The sequence below is a fragment of the Hyla sarda genome, chromosome 10 (assembly GCF_029499605.1).
Source record: "Hyla sarda isolate aHylSar1 chromosome 10, aHylSar1.hap1, whole genome shotgun sequence".
NCBI lineage: Eukaryota > Metazoa > Chordata > Amphibia > Anura > Hylidae > Hyla > Hyla sarda.
The window spans coordinates 102,872,376-102,894,145 of NC_079198.1; the positions used below are offsets into that span (position 1 = coordinate 102,872,376).

General features: G+C 44.0%; 2 protein-coding genes across 2 annotated transcripts; both read right to left on the reverse strand.

The window, feature by feature from the left end:
• Window positions 1-1,166: 1,166 nt before the first annotated feature.
• Window positions 1,167-10,081, reverse strand: LOC130294545 (transmembrane protein 26-like). The gene is made up of 6 exons (XM_056544513.1): window positions 10,023-10,081; window positions 8,183-8,295; window positions 7,278-7,420; window positions 5,306-5,522; window positions 3,673-3,811; window positions 1,167-1,807 (listed from the first exon to the last, which is right to left on the reverse strand). The coding sequence occupies exons 4-6, from the start codon at window positions 5,500-5,502 to the stop codon at window positions 1,232-1,234; spliced, it is 912 nt and encodes a 303-aa protein (XP_056400488.1). The 5' UTR covers window positions 5,503-5,522; window positions 7,278-7,420; window positions 8,183-8,295; window positions 10,023-10,081; the 3' UTR covers window positions 1,167-1,231.
• Window positions 10,082-11,179: 1,098 nt separating this feature from the next.
• On the reverse strand, window positions 11,180-21,439 carry LOC130293226 (transmembrane protein 26-like). Its single transcript, XM_056541729.1, has 3 exons — window positions 21,243-21,439; window positions 17,227-17,350; window positions 11,180-11,749 (listed from the first exon to the last, which is right to left on the reverse strand). The coding sequence occupies exons 1-3, from the start codon at window positions 21,437-21,439 to the stop codon at window positions 11,180-11,182; spliced, it is 891 nt and encodes a 296-aa protein (XP_056397704.1).
• Between the last annotated feature and the right edge of the window lie 331 nt (window positions 21,440-21,770).

Below are 21,770 nucleotides of genomic sequence, written 5' to 3' on the forward strand. Positions count from 1 at the left end.
GGCCTATAAGTATAAGCACTGCATAAAAACTATGAAAACTGTTACCATATGCACTATTTCTAAATACTATAAGTGTTCACTGTGTAAATATTATGACCATATGTACCGAAAACATACAAAAACCACATGCACCTTGCCAAACTACGAGCATGTACGGAACGTATGCCCTGAACATAACGCTTACCGTTTGTGCTGTGTATAATATGCCTGGGTTTTTTTTCTCCTGCCTTTGAATTTGATGTCACAGCACTGCCCTCAGCCTGCATAACTATACCACACAATAAAGAATTAGACAAGATGCATTATAGGAGGGAAGTATAATGCAGTATATATATCCACTAATGGGCATCACTGATACGTAGTGTAGGAACCGAGTCATTCTGTTGAGCAGCTCAGACACCTCCAGGTGACACTTGTAGGCATCAGAATTATAGATAGACGCAAGGAGCAAGCTACAATCTGTGAAATAAACAGCCAGTGTAGAAGGCACCGGAGGAGAGCGAGCGAGACCCAGTGGCATCCCCTGACCTCCCATGTCTCACCCCAAACTGCCATAGCCGGTAATGAACTTGACATACCTACTGCAGTATGGAGAGGGATTTCCCCCAGCACCGACACCTCCAGCTGAAGCCCTCGTGAACCGGAGCATAACACGGGGCAGATACCAGACGTCCCAACAGACATCACCCCGGTTGCGCCCATACCCCCTTCCTCAGCTTCCCACAATACCCGAGAGCAAGGGTAGGGCCCCGGGGAAGCCGGCGGAGACACAGACACAATCAGGCAATGTACCCAAACACCTTACCGTACTGCAGCCCTTACCACCATGGGTGGCGGTAGCAGAGCATTCCGCCCAGAGATGGCCCCCTGATCACTGACTGCACCACCTGTTCTCTGCATGACAGCGAGACTCCGGCTTGAAAAAACTGGCGGGAAATTTTAATGCCAGACCACACCACATCTGCAAAATCGTCACGTACGCCCCACCAGTAAGAGCAGGGGGCATTATATATGCCTAACCCCCACCCACAACACCTATATGCCCCGCCTAGTAGTTTAGGGGGGGAAATATTTGCCCCTTGCACAAATACAGCCTGATAGGCTTAACACTTATTATGCTAAATTCTATCACAACAGTTTGAACAGGAAATTGCTTTACTTTTATTTTTTGTCTTATTAGACATTGCATGCACAGCGATCATATGCTCTTGCATCCATCTAACAATTGTTATTAAATCTTATGAATAAACTTTTTTCGAATGCGATTTTGGTTGCCAAAAAATACAACAACCCGGTAAACCTGTATTATAACTGCCAACATATTTTTGTATATAAAGAAGAATATGGACCGATTAAACACTTTTTGAACAGTTACTAAGTACAAGCGGTAAATCAGAAAGGGTCCGTCCTGCATCCCCACCATGATGATCACGCTCCAAACCTCACTCTGGCAGCATTGAGACAGTATGCAATTCTTAACCTCAGACAGTGACTGTAAATGCTCATTGTCCTTAATTTCTGGAGATGAGGGAGACCATGTTTGAGTAAGGACTAATGTAAATTGCATGATCGCCAAGGAAAATAGACACAGTCCCGCCACAGTTGTAGTCTTCTTGTTCTTTACTGATGGCTCCTTTATAAGTTCTAAAATATCCAGGATATCTGCACCTAAAGCAAGGTACATCAGAAGAAGCTGAGCGAGTTGGTCGCGGCTCATGTTTCCTCTTGGCATCAGCCAACGTCCTATAACCAGGACCAAGATTGTTAACTCTTCTGATATTTGTAACACAATGGAGTAGGTCTTTTCCTAGTCAGAGTTAAAATCATATGTTATTTCTAGAAAAACACAGATATTGTATGGCAATACAGAGTATTAGAGTACCTACAGAGTACTGAAAAACACGTCTGTAATAAATCACGTGTGTTACGCCGAGCGCTCCGGGTCCCCGCTCCTCCCCGGAGCGCTCACGGCGTCTCTCTCCCTGCAGCGCCCCGGTCAGTCCCGCTGACCGGGAGCGCTGCACTGACATGGCCGTCGGGGATGCGATTCGCACAGCGGGACGCGCCCGCTCGCGAATCGCATCCCAAGTCACTTTCTCGTTCCGGTCCCCTGCTGTCATGTGCTGGCGCGCGCGGCTCCGCTCTCTAGGGCGCGCGCGCGCCAGCTCTCTGAGACTTAAAGGGCCAGTGCACCAATGATTGGTGCCTGGCCCAATTAGCTTGATTAGTTTCCACCTGTGCACTCCCTACTTATACCTCACTTCCCCTGCACTCCCTTGCCGGATCTTGTTGCCCTTGTGCCAGAGAAAGCCTTTCCTTGAGTGTTCCTAGCCTGTGTTCCAGACCTCCTGCCGTTGCCCCTGACTACGATCCTTGCTGCCTGCCCTGACCTTCTGCTACGTCCGACCTTGCTCTTGCCTTATCCCTTGTACCATGCCTATCTCAGCAGTCAGAGAGGTTGAGCCGTTGCCGGTGGATACGACCTGGTTGCTACCGCCGCTGCAAGACCATCCCGCTTTGCGGTGGGCTCTGGTGAAAACCAGTAGCAACTTAGAACCGGTCCACCGACACGGTCCACGCCAATCCCTCTCTGACACAGAGGATCCACCCCCAGCCTGCCGAATCGTGACAACGTGATGGAAGATGCCAGACATGCTGCGTGAAACCTCTGTGTGCCTACATATAAAATTAAAGGAATGAAGAGATACTGTATGGATCCATAACAGTCAATGGCTGTTCTATTACAGATCCATACAATGTGCATCTGTAGTACAGCCACATGCATGAACCCATGGAATAATGGGTTACTATCATTTCCGCTGGTGGCAGGATATGGTTAAAGGAAAACTGTCAGCTTGCTCCCCCCGCACTTACCAGCGGTACTGGTTGATAGTGCGGGGGACGCTGATCAGTTTGATGCTTACTGTGCCTGGATCCATCTGGCCAATATCTTCATTTTTCCCTATATGCTAATTGAGTGCTAACTGGCACAGGTGGCGTTAACTGGCACTCTGACGTCACAGCTGCCGGCCGCAGTGCCGCCCAGCTCAATATTCCTCCCCTCCCTCTGCCTATCCCTCTTATTTACAGAATGGGGAGAAGAGGGAGAGGTGGAGGGAGGGGAGAAATATTGAGCTGGGCAGTGCTGCAGCTGGCGGCGGTGATATCAGAGTGCTAGTTAACGCTGCCTGTGCCAGTTAACACTCACAGTTTTCCTTTAAAATACAAGTGCAATCCTGTTGCCTAAGACTAATGTCGAAACTCATGTTATCAGATGGACTCCCAGATGTCCTAGTCTCACAGATGTCTGGGAGTCTGTCTGATCACGTGAGTTTCGGCACTAGTCTTGAGCAACGTGATTACACTTTTATAATTGATCCAAACTTGTCTACAGATATGTGCCTCTGCTTTGTATACAAATAGAGACTATGCTTATATTAACTGTTATCCTACTGCTACATTAATGACTATTGTACCTGAAAGACATTGTCATAACAAGCCAACTTTAATAATAGCCATGTTCTTTGTTATATTGATATTATACCTCTTGGTTCTAACCTTCTATAAGAATACATTTTGTATTGGTATTTATGCTTTGTTTGAAATTTAATAAAAAATAAATTTTAAAACAAAAAAACCATTATGTTCTCATTTGAAGTGTAAAATACGTACAAATTCTTTGAAATTGGTACTGTTCACAAGGCTTTCATTTGTTCCATTTGCTTTCACACTAAACCTCAGGTATTCAAGTTCCAACACAAAAACAGAAGGGATAACAGAAGATAAATACAGAAGCACCATCGGAGAAAACCTGCAAAACATAAAGAACAGGCCAGTATATTAATATGATTGAAAAAATGTTTTAACATCAGCAGTTGCCTTCTAGGGTTCTACAGCCGAGTGTTGGGGCCGATAAGTGGCCACATTAATGTCATCAATAAGATCAACATTTAGTCACTAGAGTTCATTGGGCTAGAAACAGTGGTTGATTTAAGAAGTGACTCCACAGCTTGGACTGAGCCATCGGAGGAGCTGGTGGTGCCCCTAAACCAACAAGAGTTTCCCTGATTAGTCAAAGAACCTGTAGCGCTCTCACTGTTTATGTTGGATCAGGATGAATTAGGTAGAGTACATCATACAAATTATTACAGGACTCTTGTACTTTACAGTCAACATCAAGCTATAATGGTCAGAGTTAGAGATAGGTATGAATAGAGACCATTTAACCCTTTAAGCTCCGTAGTCAATAGTGATCATGGCACTCAAGGAGTTTGACTTGGGAGGGGGCTAATACAGTATAACACATTGAATTATAGCGTTATTTAAGTGATCAAATGATCACAGCATCAAGTCCCAGAGTGGGACTAAAAAAAGTTTTTAAAAAATGCTGGTCTGCCAAATAATGACCCTATTGACTCCCTAGCACCCCCATGGCTAATTCTAACTGTAACTAAATGGGCAATTACTCATATTCAGCTCATGCGAACCTTTCTACAAAGATTCAGGCTAGAGATGCACACCTACAGCTATCAAACTAAAGGTTCCTGAATTGTACAACTTCATGTTTCTCCAACTCATGATCAAGCCAAAATTACAGCTGACAGTCTCGTTACGTTCATTTGAATGGAGAACTTTTCTGTTACATGAGATATCAAAATACATCATTAATACATAAAAAAAAGATGAAAGAAAATGCATGACTAGGGTGCACTGGCATGACTTCTTGCCTGCCCTTACCTCTCAGACCCTGCTTACTGACATACTGGGCTCTGTAAATAATCAAGGTGGAGCTGGGGGGTGAAGGCACGTGAGTAGTGTCAAGGAGGCAGAGCTGGGCTGCTCAAGTGCCACATGCATGCTTACTCACTTTTTTCCCACCTCCCAGCCCCTGCTTGGGCTGGAAGGTGAAGGCGGTCAAGGAAGACTGCCAAACCGTGACACTTTAACAGCTTGGCACCGCCTCCTTGACACTTGAATATTGCCTTGAATGGACCTGTAATTTAAAGAAACTGTGTAATATATCTTATTAGACAAAAATGCTTCTTTCTCCTGTTATATATCGTTTCTTCCATTTGCTTTGAGACTGTATTTCACTCTTAAAATCAGCTCAGCTTCATCCTGCGTCTGCAAGACAAGCAATACAAATCTATGGAGGTGGGGGAGCTCTGCCCACCAGCTCTTGGAGAACTGCAAATTATAAATGAAGCCTGCAGAGCAAAAATCTTCTGAAAAATACAATATACAAGTTATAAAATGTACAGAAATAGTGCTACTGCTCATGTACACAGACAGCATCTGAGGTTACCATTTCCATTCTCCATGTTCTGTCATCTGTAGTGTCATGGACATCTCAACAAACAAGAGAACAATTCCAGTGAGTAGATACAAGTAGGAGGAATCTTGCTTCATCAGAGTTGCTAGGATTACCATACAGGATCCATGTAGGCCAAGTAATAGACGACTGAATGTAGCTGAGAGGATCTTCCTACACTTACTGAACATTCCTCTAATTTACTTGTACTCTGTGAGAAATTAGCAAAGGATTAATAAGTATACATATTCTGTAAGGGATAGTAATGCACATAGAACTTTTGCAAATATAGAACTATGCAAATGTATATGGCATATCCATAGCCTCAAAGGAGGTGGCCATCAGGGGGGCCACCATGGCTGCATCCAGGCAGTGGTAGCTCCACTCATTTGGAGGACATTTAACTTTCATTCTCGGGATCGTTTTTTCAGAGGCTTTGTCAAAAATGAAAGAAGCGATCTGATTGGTTGCTATGGCACTCTTCCTCTACATAGGTTTTGATAAATCTCCCTCAGGGTATTGATTAGGTATCTGCCATAGGGAGATCTGCTTGTACAGTTTGCCTCAGACAGGCTGTAGCAGAAGATCTTCAATTTGACAGTTCACTGACATACAGTAGTACGGCAATGAATTGTATAAACAAGCAAATGACCACATATTCTAAAAAAATAAAAATACGGGATGCTGTCACTCATTGTGTATGTGCAGCGTATTGTCGTGTGGTAATAACTCAATTATGAATTATGAATTATGGTCATAAAAAATATTAATTATGAAAAATTAAAAATTATGAAAATTATTAAAATTATCAAAATTATGACCTGCTGAATTGTAGACAAAGCTAATCAAAACAATTCACATCTGAGTCCGACTATTTCCTCAGATATTAACAAGTTCTTTTTATGACGGGATGTATTTCATGCTGCACAAAATCTGCTGCACAGAGGGAAATACACTTCGTATTCTCCTATTTGCAAACACATAGGGCTTCTCCGCGGCATCCCTGTGTGCGCAATGTGGCCTGCGCGTCACAGTAACAATGGCACACTGACCCCGCCTTTAAACCTCACTGCGCACACAAGTATGCCTCGGGGAAACCCTGTGTGTTTACTCTTAGGAGAATATGCAGCGTACTTTCCGCTGCATAGCAGATTTTTCCCGGTGTGTAATACACTGAGTATACGCAATGTGTATCTAAAAATATTAAAGAAAAAAAAAACTCCTTTTCTTATAATTAAAAAAAAAGAGTCTTAGTTTTCAAACTTTTTCAAACTATTAAAAAATGACATAAGTGGTCTCACACTGTGAATGACGTGAATGATAAAAATACCAAATACAAGAATAAAAAAAGTCCAACACCAAAATGGTACTGATAAAAAGTAAAAGTCACAGGACACAAAATGAGCCAACATTCAGCTTCATAGAAGAAAAAGCAAAAAGGTTATAGGGGCTCAGAATAAATCTTTAGCCCTTTTAAAGTAGTAGATCATAACATTCTATACATTTGGTGTCACTGTAATCCCACTGACCTGTAAACTAAAGATAACAAATCAGTTTCACTACAAAGTTAAAACTAAATCCCTTACAATTTGCAGAATTGCAGTTTTTTTTTCAATTTCAAACAGATATATTTTTTTCTATATCACTGTACATTTTATGGTAAAAATAAGGGTGTCTTTAAAAAAGTATAATTGGCCCTGCAAAAAACAAGACCCCTGTATGGCTCTATATGTTATGGTCGTTGGGAGACTTGCGGATGGGGAAGGGTTAATACTAATGGCAAAAATATGATGATAAATTATAGAAATACTATGTGAACAATTTTCCTGTATTTGATGGCAGATTTAGAGAGAAGGCAAATAATTAATTTTCCTATCCTGCATTGTGCTTGTGTGTATTAGAAGCAGACGTGGTCATTTCTAATGTTGAAATAATTTTTATCCAAAGAAATCAAAGTAAAACCTACCTTATCTGCATGAATTTTATATGGCTGTGATCTGCAAGGGCATCTTCCAATTTGTGGCTTTTCCTCAGTGCATTTTACCTTGATATACCCAGTGGGCTAATGGAACAGACAAATGAAGACACATTTCCAGCTCTAAACACACCCTGTACCATAATAAGCAAAACATATTCTGTTATTGGGTTTCGTGCAGGTTCCTTTAGTGAAATATATTTCAGAACTAGACAATAATTACAGCTTCTGGCAAAATCAGAATTGGGGTTACCATATTTCTTTCTACATTAACGTATGGTTTGTGTTTTTGTAGCTAAACTCATTCTAATAGCAGCACATAGAATCTCTACGGTTTTGTGTTATGGAGCTGTAGGTACTACAGATGATGAGTAGGTTGCCTCCATACTGCAAACCCTGCTTCAATGTTGACAATGTTTGGGGTTGTTCCTAGGAGGGGACTCATCCCAGGTTTGGTAAATGTAAAAAATAAATAAAAAAATTGAATGCAAAAAAATACAGCCTTCTATGCTATTCTATACATTAAAAGGTTATGCCAATGTACAACAACCCAGAGTATGTATGTGCCAAATGTGGTTCACAAACATAATGTAAACAGAGCCTAAACAGCATTGCAGGATATGCTATTATCTGTAGTTTGGAAAACTAAACCAATTTACAGCCTTATTCTCTTTTCTTATGTCACTTAACAGCAATAAGATCTGTACAGAGATACTTAACAAGGCGGAGAAAGATAATGATTCAGGACAAGATACAGATCAGTGCAGCTGGGAAAGTTAGAAGATGCAATATCAGTGTTTTGTTTTTGCAATGGTAATTTACTGAGTTACAAATAAAGGATATTAGTGTAAGGGCAGACTAGCATTCATAATTTGTTTAGCATTCTAAGGGTTTACCTTGTATTTCTCCGGGTACTATCTCTGGCACTGCCACCAGCTCTACCAGCACAAGAATATAATGTCAAACCAGCAGTAGACTAAGTAGAGTACGGAGCCGTCTGTGGACCATCCTTTAGGGAAATCGGGAAGAGAGAGAACAGAAAACTCACAGAAGACTTTTACTGAAGTCTAACTTCTTCAGGGCAAGCAGCAGTACATGGGAGACATATTCAAAATCTTGTTAAGTATTACTTAGCCCAAGCAGTCTAAGATTGTGCCACACTTTTTACAGTGACTTAGGCTATTAAAAAAATCTGGCGCATCTTACACCATGTGCTCAGTCTACACCACCTCTGAGGTGGTATAGTTTGTTTTATTTGTAGCATACCATTGATTTTTTGGCATGATTGTAGCCCCACACCCTTTTCTTTCCCTTTTACTAGTACACAACTTTTTGGAAAAAATTTAGCGAGCAAAGGGCAAACAAGGCAAAATTATTTTGAATATCACCTCCTCCTTGTTCTCTTACTAAGGCACAGTCTTTAGTTTACATTAAACTCTAGCTGGCAGCTGGTTACTCTTGGTAAACAGCAACTGGTCAACTTGTCCTCTGCACAAGTTTTGATAAATCTCCCCATATCTTGACCTTTGGACCTTTGCTACTGACCATCCATCTGTGAACTTATGTAATTTTGCTGAACCGTCTGTCTTTTCTATCCCTCTCCCTTGCACTCAGATAGGGAGGGGCTTTCGCCCACTTGGTGGGCGGTATCTAGGGTGGATCGTCCAAGTTGGTGGGTGGAGATGAGGCCTGCACATCCTTACCTCGGTCATGACACTGATGCTGGCATTCTGTCACACTAAGGGCCATATCTGCCATGAGGCCAAATGAATATCTGTCTCACGGGGCAAATTGCAGGGGCAGCATGTTACATGGATGGGCCATAAGTCATTTTGTCTGTACACCACTGCCTTTACCACACACACCACTGCCACCCCAAGCAGCAGTGCTGACATATATTTACCTACTTGATAAGGACCCAGGCAGGACCAAAATGGTTGTCAGGATCCAGACTGGAATGCAGAGAGGACACTGGAAGTGGATCCTTTGTGTCAGTGAGGTGAAGGCGTGGGCCGTACCAGGGGAACGGAATCTAAGGGGTTACTGGTTTTCACCAGAGCCCGCCGCAAAGCGGGATGGACTTGCAGCGGCAGGTAACCCCCAGGTCGTTCCATCCGATAACGACTCAACCCCACTGACAGCTGAGACAGGTGCGGTACACAGGGACAAGGCAAGAGCAAGGTCGGACGTAGCAGAAGGTCAGGGCAGGCAGCAAAGGGTCGTAGTCAGGGGCAATGGCAAGGGTCTGGATACACAGGCTTGGGATACACAAAATGCTTTCTCAGGGCACTAGGGCAACAAGATCTGGCGAAGACAGGAAGGGGAAGTGGGTTTATATAGGAAATGGAGGTGATTGCACTTGATTGGGCCAGGCACCAATTAGAGAGCGGGGCCGCGCGCGCCGGGATGGGACGGAAAGAGGACGGGGCAGGTGAGCAGAACGGGATGCGACCCGCGGGCAGGCACGTCCTGCCACGCGGATCGCATCCCCGTCGGGGGACTCAGAGCAGCGCTCCCGGTCAGCGAGTCTGACCGGGGCGCTGCTAACAGGAGAAGAACGCCGCAAGCGCTCCGGGGAGGAGCAGGGACCCGGAGCGCTCGACGTAACAATGGTGTGCAAAGGCAAATCTGGAAATTAATATTTAATAATTTATATGGGATTGACTAAATATAAAATATATTATTTATGAAACTTCAAACTGAATTATAAATACAAGACTCATTTAGATTGTGTACCATAGATATTGGGGGAGATTTGTCAAAACCTGTCCAGAGGAAAAGTTGCTGAGTTGTCCATGGCAACCAATCAGATCACTTCTTTTATTTTTCAGAGGCCTTTTCAAAAATGAAAGAAGCGATCTGATTGGTTGCTATGGGCAACTCAGCAACTGTTCCTCTGGACAGGCTTTGATAAATCTCCCTCTTTGTGGGCCAAAATAACAAAATGCACTGGAAACCTGGAAAATATCTAGTAGCCATATATACCCTGGCAGATACAGACTGTTTAGTAAATTTTTATAGCAATAATTTTTTTTATGAAAAAGTTTTGGAAAAAAATAAACCCACAGTGAATAAGGACATGCAGGTCTTATAAACAAGAAAAGCAAATGCACAGCAAAATATAAGGCATCTGACTACAGCCCCGTAGGTCCTGATAACTACAGGAATACAAATGAACATATGACTTCCTACTCGGCCAGTCCCTGCGATTCCACACCAGTAAAAGACACAACATCAGGCATGTGGCATAAAGACATAATAAATTAAGTTTACAAATAATTAAAAAAAGGTGAAAAAACTAATAGCCAAAGAGGTTGAAAAAGAGAAAACAGCTAAATTGGTAGAAGATGGAATCATGAGACTCTATGGCTGGGCCATAAAAGTTCAATATAGGGATATGTCGGCGCTTCCGTAGAATCTGCGGTTGTGCACGAGGTAGGGTAAAGCAACAGGTAGGAGAAAGATGAGACCCAGCACTCACCAGTAATGCACAGGGAAGATTTATTATGCCATAATGTAGTACAAGGACGCATTTCGGCGTGGGAGCCTTCCTCAGCTTTCTGCCTGTCGGCCTATCCCATGCCGAAACGCATCCTTGTACTATACCGTGGCATAATAAATCTTCACTGTGCATTACTGGTGAGTGCTGGGTATCATCTTTCTTCTACCAGTGCCATAAAAGTTACATAGACAGTGACATAGAAATAAAAGACTTTTACCTGATCCGATTCTGGAACAGGCAACATACAATAGTCTATAAAAGAAACATTCAGAGTCCATGCCAGCCACCCAGAGGACAGAAGAGTGATACTGCATAAAAGAATAGTTAGTCTGTGAAATATTTGTATAAGTGATGATTTATTCATTTTTTGTTTGCTCAAATATAGTGATATTTAATTATTTCTATGCTTGCTATCTACACAATGAACCGCAATAATTCTGTAAATTTCTAGAGAAACAGTCAAAATGTTTTTACAAATATAAAAGATCATCATTTCATTCAACATTCTCTCTTTAATAGCCAGGTACAGGCGAAAGATAAGAAAAGGCCCATCCTGCATCCCCACTGCGATCAATAAGCTCCATATTTCATTTGTGCAACAGGAGGAAGCACATCTCTCCTTCATGCCAGGTGCTGACTGTGTCTCATATTCATTCTGTGCACCCTGGGTGGGTGATGAACCTGTTTGTGTTAGGACTAATGGGAACTGCAGGGTTGCCCAACTGAAGAGACACAGAGCCACGACAGCCACGTTCCAGTTGGTATCCACAGACGGATCCTTGATGAGTAGTAGGATATCCAGGATATCTGCTCCTAAACCAATATACGTTAGCAATAGTTCAGACAGCTGGTCTCTGCTTATCTCTCCTTTTGGCATCAGCCAGCGCCCTATAACTAGTACCAAGATCATGACCTGCTCCAGCGCATCCAACCATTGAAAGGATGGTACAAAGTGCAAAACCTATGGGGAAAAAAAGGCAATTTGTCACCATTATACATTTTTTGTGTACTAAATTATATACAGGGTGGGACATTTATATGGATACACCTTAAAAAAATGGGAATGGTTGGTGATTGTTACGCCTAGCGCTCCGGGTCCCCGCTCCTCCCCGGAGCGCGTACGGCGTCTCTCTCTCCGCAGCGCCCCGGTCGGTCCCGCTGACCGGGAGCGCTGCACTGTCATGGCCGTCGGGGATGCGATTCGCACAGCGGGACGCGCCCGCTCGCGAATCGCATCCCAGGTCACTTACCCGTTCCCGTCCCCTGCTGTCATGTGCTGGCGCGCGCGGCTCCGCTCTCTAGGGCGCGCGCGCGCCAGCTCCCTGAGACTTAAAGGGCCAGTGCACCAATGATTGGTGCCTGGCCCAATTAGCTTAATTGGCTTCCATCTGCTCCCTGCCTTTATCTGACCTCCTCCCATGCACTCCCTTGCCGGATCTTGTTGCCTTGTGCCAGTGAAAGCGTTTTGTGTGTCCAAAGCCTGTGTACCAGTACTTCTGCTATCCACCCTGACTACGAACCTTGCCGCCTGCCCCCGACCTTCTGCTACGTCCGACCTTGCTTCCGTCTACTCCCTTGTACCGCGCCTATCTTCAGCAGCCAGAGAGGTTGAGCCGTTGCTAGTGGATACAACCTGGTCACTACCGCCGCAGCAAGTCCATCCCGCTTTGCGGCGGGCTCTGGTGAAAACCAGTAGTGACTTAGAACCGGTCCACTAGCACGGTCCACGCCAATCCCTCTCTGGCACAGAGGATCCACCTCCTGCCAGCCGGCATCGTGACAGTAGATCCGGCCATGGATCCCGCTGAAGTTCCTCTGCCTGTTGTCGCCGACCTCCCCACACTGGTCGCCCAGCAAGCCCGACAGATTGCCCAACAAGATCACCAGCTGTCGTACTTGACCACCATGACTCAGCAACTCCAGTCGCAGCTACAGCAGATTCAGTCTCAGCTACAGCAGCAGCAACCATCTCCTCCGCCAGCTCCTGCACCTCTTCCGCAGCGAGTGGCCACTCCTAGCCTCCGCCTGTCCTTGCCGGACAAATTTAATGGGGACTCTAAGTTTTGCCGTGGCTTTCTTTCGCAATGTTTCCTGCATTTGGAGATGATGTCGGATCAGTTTCCTACTGAAAGGTCTAAGGTGGCTTTCGTAGTCAGCCTTCTGTCTGGAAAGCCCTGTCATGGGCCACACCGCTCTGGGACCGCAATGACCCCGTCACTGCCTCTGTACACTCCTTCTTCTCGGAAATTCGAAGTGTCTTTGAGGAACCTGCCCGAGCCTCTTCTGCTGAGACTGCCCTGTTGAACCTGGTCCAGGGTAATTCTTCCGTTGGCGAGTACGCTATACAATTCCGTACTCTTGCTTCTGAACTTTCCTGGAATAATGAGGCCCTCTGCGCGACCTTTAAAAAAGGCCTATCCAGCAACATTAAAGATGTTCTGGCCGCACGAGATACTCCTACCAACCTGCATGAACTCATTCATCTAGCCACTCGCATTGACATGCGTTTTTCTGAGAGGCATCAAGAGCTCCGCCAGGAAAAAGACTTAGATCTCTGGACACCTCTCCCACAGTCTCCATTGCAATCTGCGCCTAGGCCTCCCGCCGAGGAGGCCATGCAAGTGGATCGGTCTCGCCTGACCCTGGAAGAGAGGAATCGCCGTAAGGAAGAGAATCTTTGTCTGTACTGTGCCAGTACCGAACATTTTTTGGTGGATTGCCCCATCCGTCCTCCACGTCTGGGAAACGCACGCTCGCACCCAGCTCTCGTGGGTGTGGCGTCTCTTGATGCTAAGTCGGCTTCTCCACGTCTCACGGTGCCTGTACGGATTTCTTCTTCAGCCAGCTCTTCCCTCTCAGCCGTGGCCTGCCTGGACTCTGGTGCCTCTGGGAATTTTATTCGGGAGTCCTTGGTGAATAAATTCCGCATCCCGGTGACCCGTCTTGTCAAGCCAATCCACATTTCCGCGGTCAACGGAGCCAGGTTGGATTGCACCGTGCGTTTCCGCACGAAGCCCCTCCTAATGTGCATCGGACCTCATCATGAGAAAATTGAGTTTTTGGTCCTCCCCAATTGCACTTCTGAAGTTCTCCTTGGACTACCCTGGCTTCTACACCATTCCCCAACCCTGGATTGGTCCACAGGGGAGATCAAGAGCTGGGGTACCTCTTGCTTCAAGGACTGCCTTAAACCGGTTACCAGTACTCCCTGCCGTGACCCTGTGGTTCCTCCTGTATCCGGTCTCCCTAAGGTCGTTATGGACTCTGCCCGCCTTAAGAAGTGCCTCTCCCCCCCTCCCAGTCCAGTCAGGCAAGCCTCGGTGCCTCCTCATGGCCCTCGTCCTGGTGTCACACTGCCCCGTGCCAGGCCTCGCCCTCTGCCCTCCCTCCCCATTCCCACTCCTGCTGTACTGCCTGCCGTTGAGGAATCCCTCCATCCTTTCCCGGTGTCCTCATCCCAGGGGAGGCAGTTTCCGGACAAAGAGAAGGGGAGACCTAAGGGGGGGGGTACTGTTACGCCTAGCGCTCCGGGTCCCCGCTCCTCCCCGGAGCGCGTACGGCGTCTCTCTCTCCGCAGCGCCCCGGTCGGTCCCGCTGACCGGGAGCGCTGCACTGTCATGGCCGTCGGGGATGCGATTCGCACAGCGGGACGCGCCCGCTCGCGAATCGCATCCCAGGTCACTTACCCGTTCCCGTCCCCTGCTGTCATGTGCTGGCGCGCGCGGCTCCGCTCTCTAGGGCGCGCGCGCGCCAGCTCCCTGAGACTTAAAGGGCCAGTGCACCAATGATTGGTGCCTGGCCCAATTAGCTTAATTGGCTTCCATCTGCTCCCTGCCTTTATCTGACCTCCTCCCATGCACTCCCTTGCCGGATCTTGTTGCCTTGTGCCAGTGAAAGCGTTTTGTGTGTCCAAAGCCTGTGTACCAGTACTTCTGCTATCCACCCTGACTACGAACCTTGCCGCCTGCCCCCGACCTTCTGCTACGTCCGACCTTGCTTCCGTCTACTCCCTTGTACCGCGCCTATCTTCAGCAGCCAGAGAGGTTGAGCCGTTGCTAGTGGATACGACCTGGTCACTACCGCCGCAGCAAGTCCATCCCGCTTTGCGGCGGGCTCTGGTGAAAACCAGTAGTGACTTAGAACCGGTCCACTAGCACGGTCCACGCCAATCCCTCTCTGGCACAGAGGATCCACCTCCTGCCAGCCGGCATCGTGACAGTGATATTAACTTCCTGTTTGTGGCACATTAGTATATGTGAGGGGGGGGGGGACTTTTCAAGATGGGTGGTGACCATGGCGGCCATTTTGAAGTTGGCCACTTTGAATCCAACTTTTGTTTTTTCAATAGGAAGAGGGTCATGTGACACATCAAACTTATTGGGGATTTCACAAGAAAAACAATTATGTGCTTGGTTTTAACGTAACTTTATTCTTTCATGAGTTATTTACAAGTTTCTGACCACTTATAAAATGTGTTCAATGTGCTGCCCATTGTGTTGGATTGTCAATGCAACCCTCTTCTCCCACTCTTCACACACTGATAGCAACACCGCAGGAGAAATGCTAGCACAGGCTTCCAGTATCTGTAGTTTCAGGTGCTGCAGAATGGGCAAAATAAAAATTGGAACAGGACCCTCAGTTTACGTAGAAGATTTTGTTCAGTGATGAGGCAAACTTTTATGTGAATGGTGAAGTTAACAAACAAAACCACCGCTACTAGTCTGACACTAACCCACATTGGATAGATCCCTCCAAGACTGTTGGAACACAAAATTGATGGTATGGTGTGGTATATGGGGTACAAAGATAGTGGGGCCATTCTTCATCAATGGAAACCTCAAGGCCACTGGATATGTGAAATTGCTACATGATGATGTGTTTCCCTCTTCATGCACTGAAGCTGGAACGTTCCCTGAGTATTTCCAGCAAGATGGTGCACCACCACATTATGGGTGTCAGGTCCGAGCATTCCTAGATGAACAGTTTCCTGGAAAGTGGATTGGTTGTCATGGGCCAGTTTAATGGCCCCCAAGGTCTCCCGATCTGACCCCTTAGACTTTTATCTTTGGGGCCATCTGAAGGCAATTTTCTATGCTGTGAAGATACGAGATGTGCAGCACCTGAAGCTACGGATACTGGAAGCCTGTGCTAGCATTTCTCCTGCGGTGTATATAGTAGTATATAGCAGTGTATACGGATACTAGAAGCCTGTGCTAGCATTTCTCCTGCGGTGTTGCTATCAATGTGTGAAGAGTGGGAGAAGAGGGTTGCATTGACAATCCAACACAATGGGCAGCACATTGAACACATTTTATAAGTGGTCAGAAACTTGTAAATAACTCATGAAAGAATAAAGTTACGTTAAAACCAAGCACATCATTGTTTTTCTTGGGACATTCCCAATAAGTTTGATGTGTCACATGACCCTCTTCCTATTGAAAAAACAAAAGTTGGATTCAAAATGGCCGACTTCAAAATGGCCGCCATGGTCACCACCCATCTTGACCCATCTTGAAAAGTTTCCCCCCTCACATATACTAATGTGCCACAAACAGGAAGTTAATATCACCAACCATTCCCATTTTATTAAGGTGTATCCATATAAATGGCCCATTTATATGGTTACACCATAATAAGGTCTTGTTAACGCCGGTCGGGTGAAATTGTTGTTATAGCATTAGGACCCTGACTGATTAAATCTTTTGACTTGTCTCTGTGACATTTTAGAAGTTTTTCTGACAGGGTAAAGCTAGGTTTCCACACAGGTTTTTTTCTGGCGTTTTTTGGAAAACTGCCACTGCAGTTTTTGAGCCAAAGTCAGAAGTGAATTAAAAAGGAATAGGACACATAAAGGACGGACTTACACTTCTTCTTCCTGCTGGATCTACTTCTGACTTTTGCTCAAAAACTGCAGTTAGAGTTTTCCAAAAAACGCCAGAAAAAAACCTTTGTGGAAACCTGGCCTAATAGGAGCTTAGAAAATATGAATGAAGGAAAACTTAGAAACTTTGACATTTTTTGCAAGAGCAATTTTATGTAGTGAAATGTGTACATGTAAAATATAATATAGTAGATATGGCATTCTCTATGAGTGAGGGTGCTCAGCTAGGGCCCCAAACCAACTTAATACATATGCAAAATAACATGGCACTCCACCCGCAGTGAAATAATGGAAGAATTGTATTTATGGAATCCAACATACAAAGTGATTGGATTGCTGGGGTCTGATGAAGGTCTGAAATGACCAAAATGTCACTTTGTATGTTGGATTGCATAAATAAAATTCTTCCATTATTTCACTGAAAGTTGAGTGCCACGTTATTTTGCATATGAACATGTAAAATTAATAATTTAAAACTGCTTTATTTTTGCTTTATACAATTATTGTAAAATAAATCATTTAAAACTGCTTTATTTTTGCTTTATACAATTACAAACCTGAATGACATCTTCAGTATTTGTTGAATTAACCATTAATGCCCTGATTTCAAGAAAGTGAAGTTCCAGGAAGAACACAGAAGGAATGGCAGAGGTCAGGTAGAGAAACACCATGGGGCTAAACCTAAATATTAAAGGGAATAAAAAAAAAAATACAATCTAAGATGTATAAATCTATATAAATTATTAAAAAAACAAAAACAAAAACAAAAAACAATCAGGTTCTTCAACCAGTTCCTGGCATTGTCCCTGATATTTGATTAGTGTTGCTCGCGAATATTCGCAATGCGAATTTTATTCGCGAATATCGCATATTCGCGAATTCACGAATATAGCACTATATATTCGTAATTACGAATATATATATATTTTTTTTCACAGTACACATCACAGTGATCATCCCTTTCTGCTTCCAGCTTGTGTGGTGTAAAGAAGGCTCTAATACTACTGTGCGAGACCTGAGTGCGAATTTTCACATATACGAATATTTGCATATGCTAATTTTCGCATATGCGCATTTTCAATTACGCAGTTTTTGTATATGTTAATTTTCGCATGCGCGAATTTTCGCGTATGCGAAAATAAAACGAGAAAATTACGCATATGCGAATACTCGCGAATATATGACAAATATTCGTCCATATATTTGCAAATATTCGTGAATTCGAATATGGCCTATGCCGCTCAACACTATATTTGATGTATGTATTCTTAAAATTTTGGCTGGGGATGTATGGAGCGTCCTTAAAAGACAGCTGACATCTGCTTGTGTATTGCAGTATACTGTAAGCAAACAAATTATTGCATGTTAAGGTCCCCTAAGGAGAATAAAAAATTGTGGAAAAAAGGTTTTAACAGTATTTACACTGCCCCCATTATAAAAATGTAAATTATCATTTTTATTATTATTAAAAATCATAATAATAATATTAAGAAAAATGAAGCTTTAGACAAATTAAAATGATTGATTACAATGTAAAGAAATTAAAAGTTTTTGTTAAAGGAATACTCCAGTGAAAAACATTTTTTTTAAATCAACTGGTGCAAGAAAGTTAAACAGATTTGTAAATTACTTCTATAAAAAAATCTTAATCCTTCCAGTACTTATCAGCTGATGTGTACTACAGAGGAAGTTCTTTTCTTTTTGAGTTTATTTTCTGTCTGACCACAATGCTCTCTGCTGACACCTCTGTCCACATCAGGAACTGTCCAGAGCAGGAGCAAATCCCCATAGCAAACCTCTCCTGCTCTGGACAGTTCCTGACATGGACAGGGGTGTCAGCAGAGAGCACTGTGGTCAGACAGAAAAGAACAACTCAACTTCCTGTGGAGCACACATCAGCTGATAAGTACTGGGAGGGATAAGATTTTTAAATAGAAGTAATTTACAAATCTGTTTAACTTTCTGGCACCAGTTGATTTAAATAAAAAAATATTTTCCACTGGAGTACCCCTTTAAGGAGGGTTTAAAGAGAGGTGCACAGCCCTGGCTGAAGCTGTACAATATAACTTTTTCTCCACTACTGGCAAAAGATTTAGGGCTGTGAAGATTCTTGACTGGAGGGACGTTAGACGCGCCCCATCCCACTAAAATCCCTTACAAACCCATAACCCATTTCACCACCGACCATTCTCCCCATAGAAAACCTGACACATGTTGTGGTGAAAATGGACCGGTCAGGCCCGTTTATTAACAATATTTACATATACATAACAGTATTACATAAACCACCATTTATTCAAAACGTTTTCTTCACCAACCTAGGCACTAACCATTTACCCCTGGCCGCATTCACCTGACCTAGGGGCACGCCATGGATTTGTAAAATGACTAATGTTACTGCAAAGTAGAATTGGTGGCGCAAAAAAATAAGCCATAATATGGATTTTTAGGTGCAAAATTGAAAGCGTTATGATTTTTAGAAGGTGATGAGGAAAAAATGAAAATGCAAAAACGGAAAAAGTGCTGAGTCCTTAAGGGATTAATGCAGTTTCCCCCATGCCGAGTGCTTTCAGCTGTTGCAAAACTACAACTCTGAGCATTGTCCAGACATGCTGGGAGTTCTAGTTTTGCAACAGCTGGGAGCACACTGCTTTGGAAGCACTGCGTTAATATGCCCCATACAACCTTTTTATGGAGCCCTACTGAACCTCTATACCAGTGTTTTCCAACCAGGGTGCCTCCAGCTGTTGCAAAACTACAACTCCCAGCATGCCCGGACAGCCAACGGCTGTCCGGGCATGCTTGGAGTTGCAGTTTTGCAACAGCTGGGGGCACCCTGGTTGGGTAACACTACTCCACACTAAACTCCTAAATGTACTTCTGGCTGGCTAAATTGACTGTTATTTTCTTGTATACACAGCCTTATATTATGGGATATTAAGGGCTATGTCCTTATGAAACTTCTGTAAATGAATCTTAATGGATCCATTACAAATATAATAGATACTTGACGCTTCCCCATTCCCAGATTATTGACCTAATCATCACACAATGAAACATAGACCTGCGTGTGCTTAGCTTAAGTGCTTGAGTGAAACTCTCTGAAGATTTTTGTTGAAATGATGGTTATTACTGTAGTTATTGCACATACTTCACTGTGTATGTGGTACCTGTCTCTGGGGATGTTGTCAAGCTGTTAAAAAAAAAAAAAAAAAGTAGCAAAAAAATAAATAAAAAATAAACATTCTCTCATAGAGAAGATAGAGAAGACAGCTGGAGCACACGGAGAGATTCTACTAGGCAAAGAATGACGGATGTAAGGGCATGTTCACACTGCAGAAAAATCTAACTAGAAATATGGGACATACCATCAGATGTCGATAAGTGCCAAGTCAAACATTTTCACCATGTGGAAAGTTTTTTTTCAATAGTTTCCTTTGTAGAACTTGCCAAAGAGATCGAGGTGTTGACTTTATTCAGGTCCCGAATGGATTGAGCATCTGTCGGATGTGATGGAGAAACATGTCCGATCCATAGAAGCGCACCTCACAAGATACAGGACTTATCTCCTAAAGGACGTAGGGTGTAAGTTTACGCCCTTGCCTCCTGGTACTTAGCGCATCGGTTGGTACATTTACAATTTTTGAAGAGAGGGCAGGAGCTGTGCCCTCTTCATAGACCACGAGTCCCAGCTGCTATCAGCACACTGATGCCTGCCATGAACCCTTTAGATGCCATGATCAATAGTGATCACAGCATCTAAAGGCTTTAAGAGACTAATCGGACACCCACAACCAGATAGCAGGTTTCTGATGAGTCAAGGTGGCAGCTGGCAGTCCCCTTACCTGCTCTGTGCCGCTGCTGCACCGAAATTTCCAAGTGGAGTTTCAAAGCGGAATTCCATTTGAAAATGCCGTAGTGTGAACCTAGCCTTAGAGTACTTTATACCATCAAATTTGGCTGCATAGAGGAAGGATGTACAGCCTGTGCCCAATAGATTGGAGTACATAGGATTTATGCCATCTGCAATATATTCAGCTATTTCCCTTGTAAGTTTATGTATGATATCAGAGACATGCCTAGGTACAGTACAATTCTTGCGTATCAGTATGAATGCTTATTTCTTGACAAATCAGGGACAGTATATATAGCCTTGTCTGTAAAGCCTCGAAGGCTATGTTTAAATCAGTGTTGTGAAGCTCCATTACAACAGCTGATAACTGGGCTGTGACCTAGGTTGTGACAATGGACACCAATTGAATCCATCAGGGTCCCATCACTTTGAGTGGGGTCCATACTGGAGCTCCAAACGCTGATGTGAACCTAGCCTAAGGCAGTAATTCCCAACCAGTGTGCCTCCAGCTGCTGCAAAACTACAACTCCTAACATGCCCGGACAGCCTTCGGCTGTCCGGGCATGTTGGGAGTTGTAGTTTTGCAACAGCTGGAGGCACACTGGTTGGGAAACAATGCTACTATGTATCACTAGATTTCGAGTTTTGCAAATGCAGGCCACTTTATGCCTTGCCTTTACATTTAACCCTAGTCATAAGAAATACATTATATTTTATTACCATTTCCATTCTCCTTTTCTGGTTACAGTCAGCGTGACAACTATTTCCAGATATAAGAGCAAAAGGCCAATGAGCAGCATCCAGTAATGGGTATTCTTCTTTACCACTACCACTTGCCATACCAGGAGGAAGCCGTGCACTGTTAAAATGAAACGACTTGAGATGGCGGACAGGATCTTCCAATATTTAAAGGCCATTTTATCAAAATATCTGTAAAAACTATTTAAAAAGAGAAAACACCTTAACATACAGACATTAATTGTGTCAATAAAACTATAACAAATGACTATAGGCTAAATAGACTTCTGCTGCTACAAATAAAGATACAAGTAGACTGGCACTACTAAACCTGTGTTCCGGCAAATGAATCTGAGACGTGCGGACCGGACCCTGAGAATCGGCAGCTTGGCGGTGCTCAGAGCATACAGAGTGCATATATAGGTGAATAAAGAGTCAAAAGAAAACTCGGCGACTCACCACTGCTGCAACAACGAGGTAGACTTTATTGCAACGCTGTATACAAGGCGC

Coding starts and splice junctions, on each gene's coding strand:
- LOC130293226 (XM_056541729.1), bottom strand. CDS start 21,439: ATGGCCTTTAAATATTGGAAGATCCTGTCCGCCATCTCAAGTCGTTTC. Junction 17,351..21,242: donor AGAAAAGGAGAATGGAAATG/GTAATAAAATAT, acceptor TTTAATATTTAG/GTTTAGCCCCATGGTGTTTC. Junction 11,750..17,226: donor ATACTGAAGATGTCATTCAG/GTTTGTAATTGT, acceptor TTTTCCCCATAG/GTTTTGCACTTTGTACCATC.
- LOC130294545 (XM_056544513.1), bottom strand. CDS start 5,502: ATGTTCAGTAAGTGTAGGAAGATCCTCTCAGCTACATTCAGTCGTCTA. Junction 3,812..5,305: donor GAACATGGAGAATGGAAATG/GTAACCTCAGAT, acceptor TATGTTTTGCAG/GTTTTCTCCGATGGTGCTTC. Junction 1,808..3,672: donor GTACCAATTTCAAAGAATTT/GTACGTATTTTA, acceptor AACTCTGACTAG/GAAAAGACCTACTCCATTGT.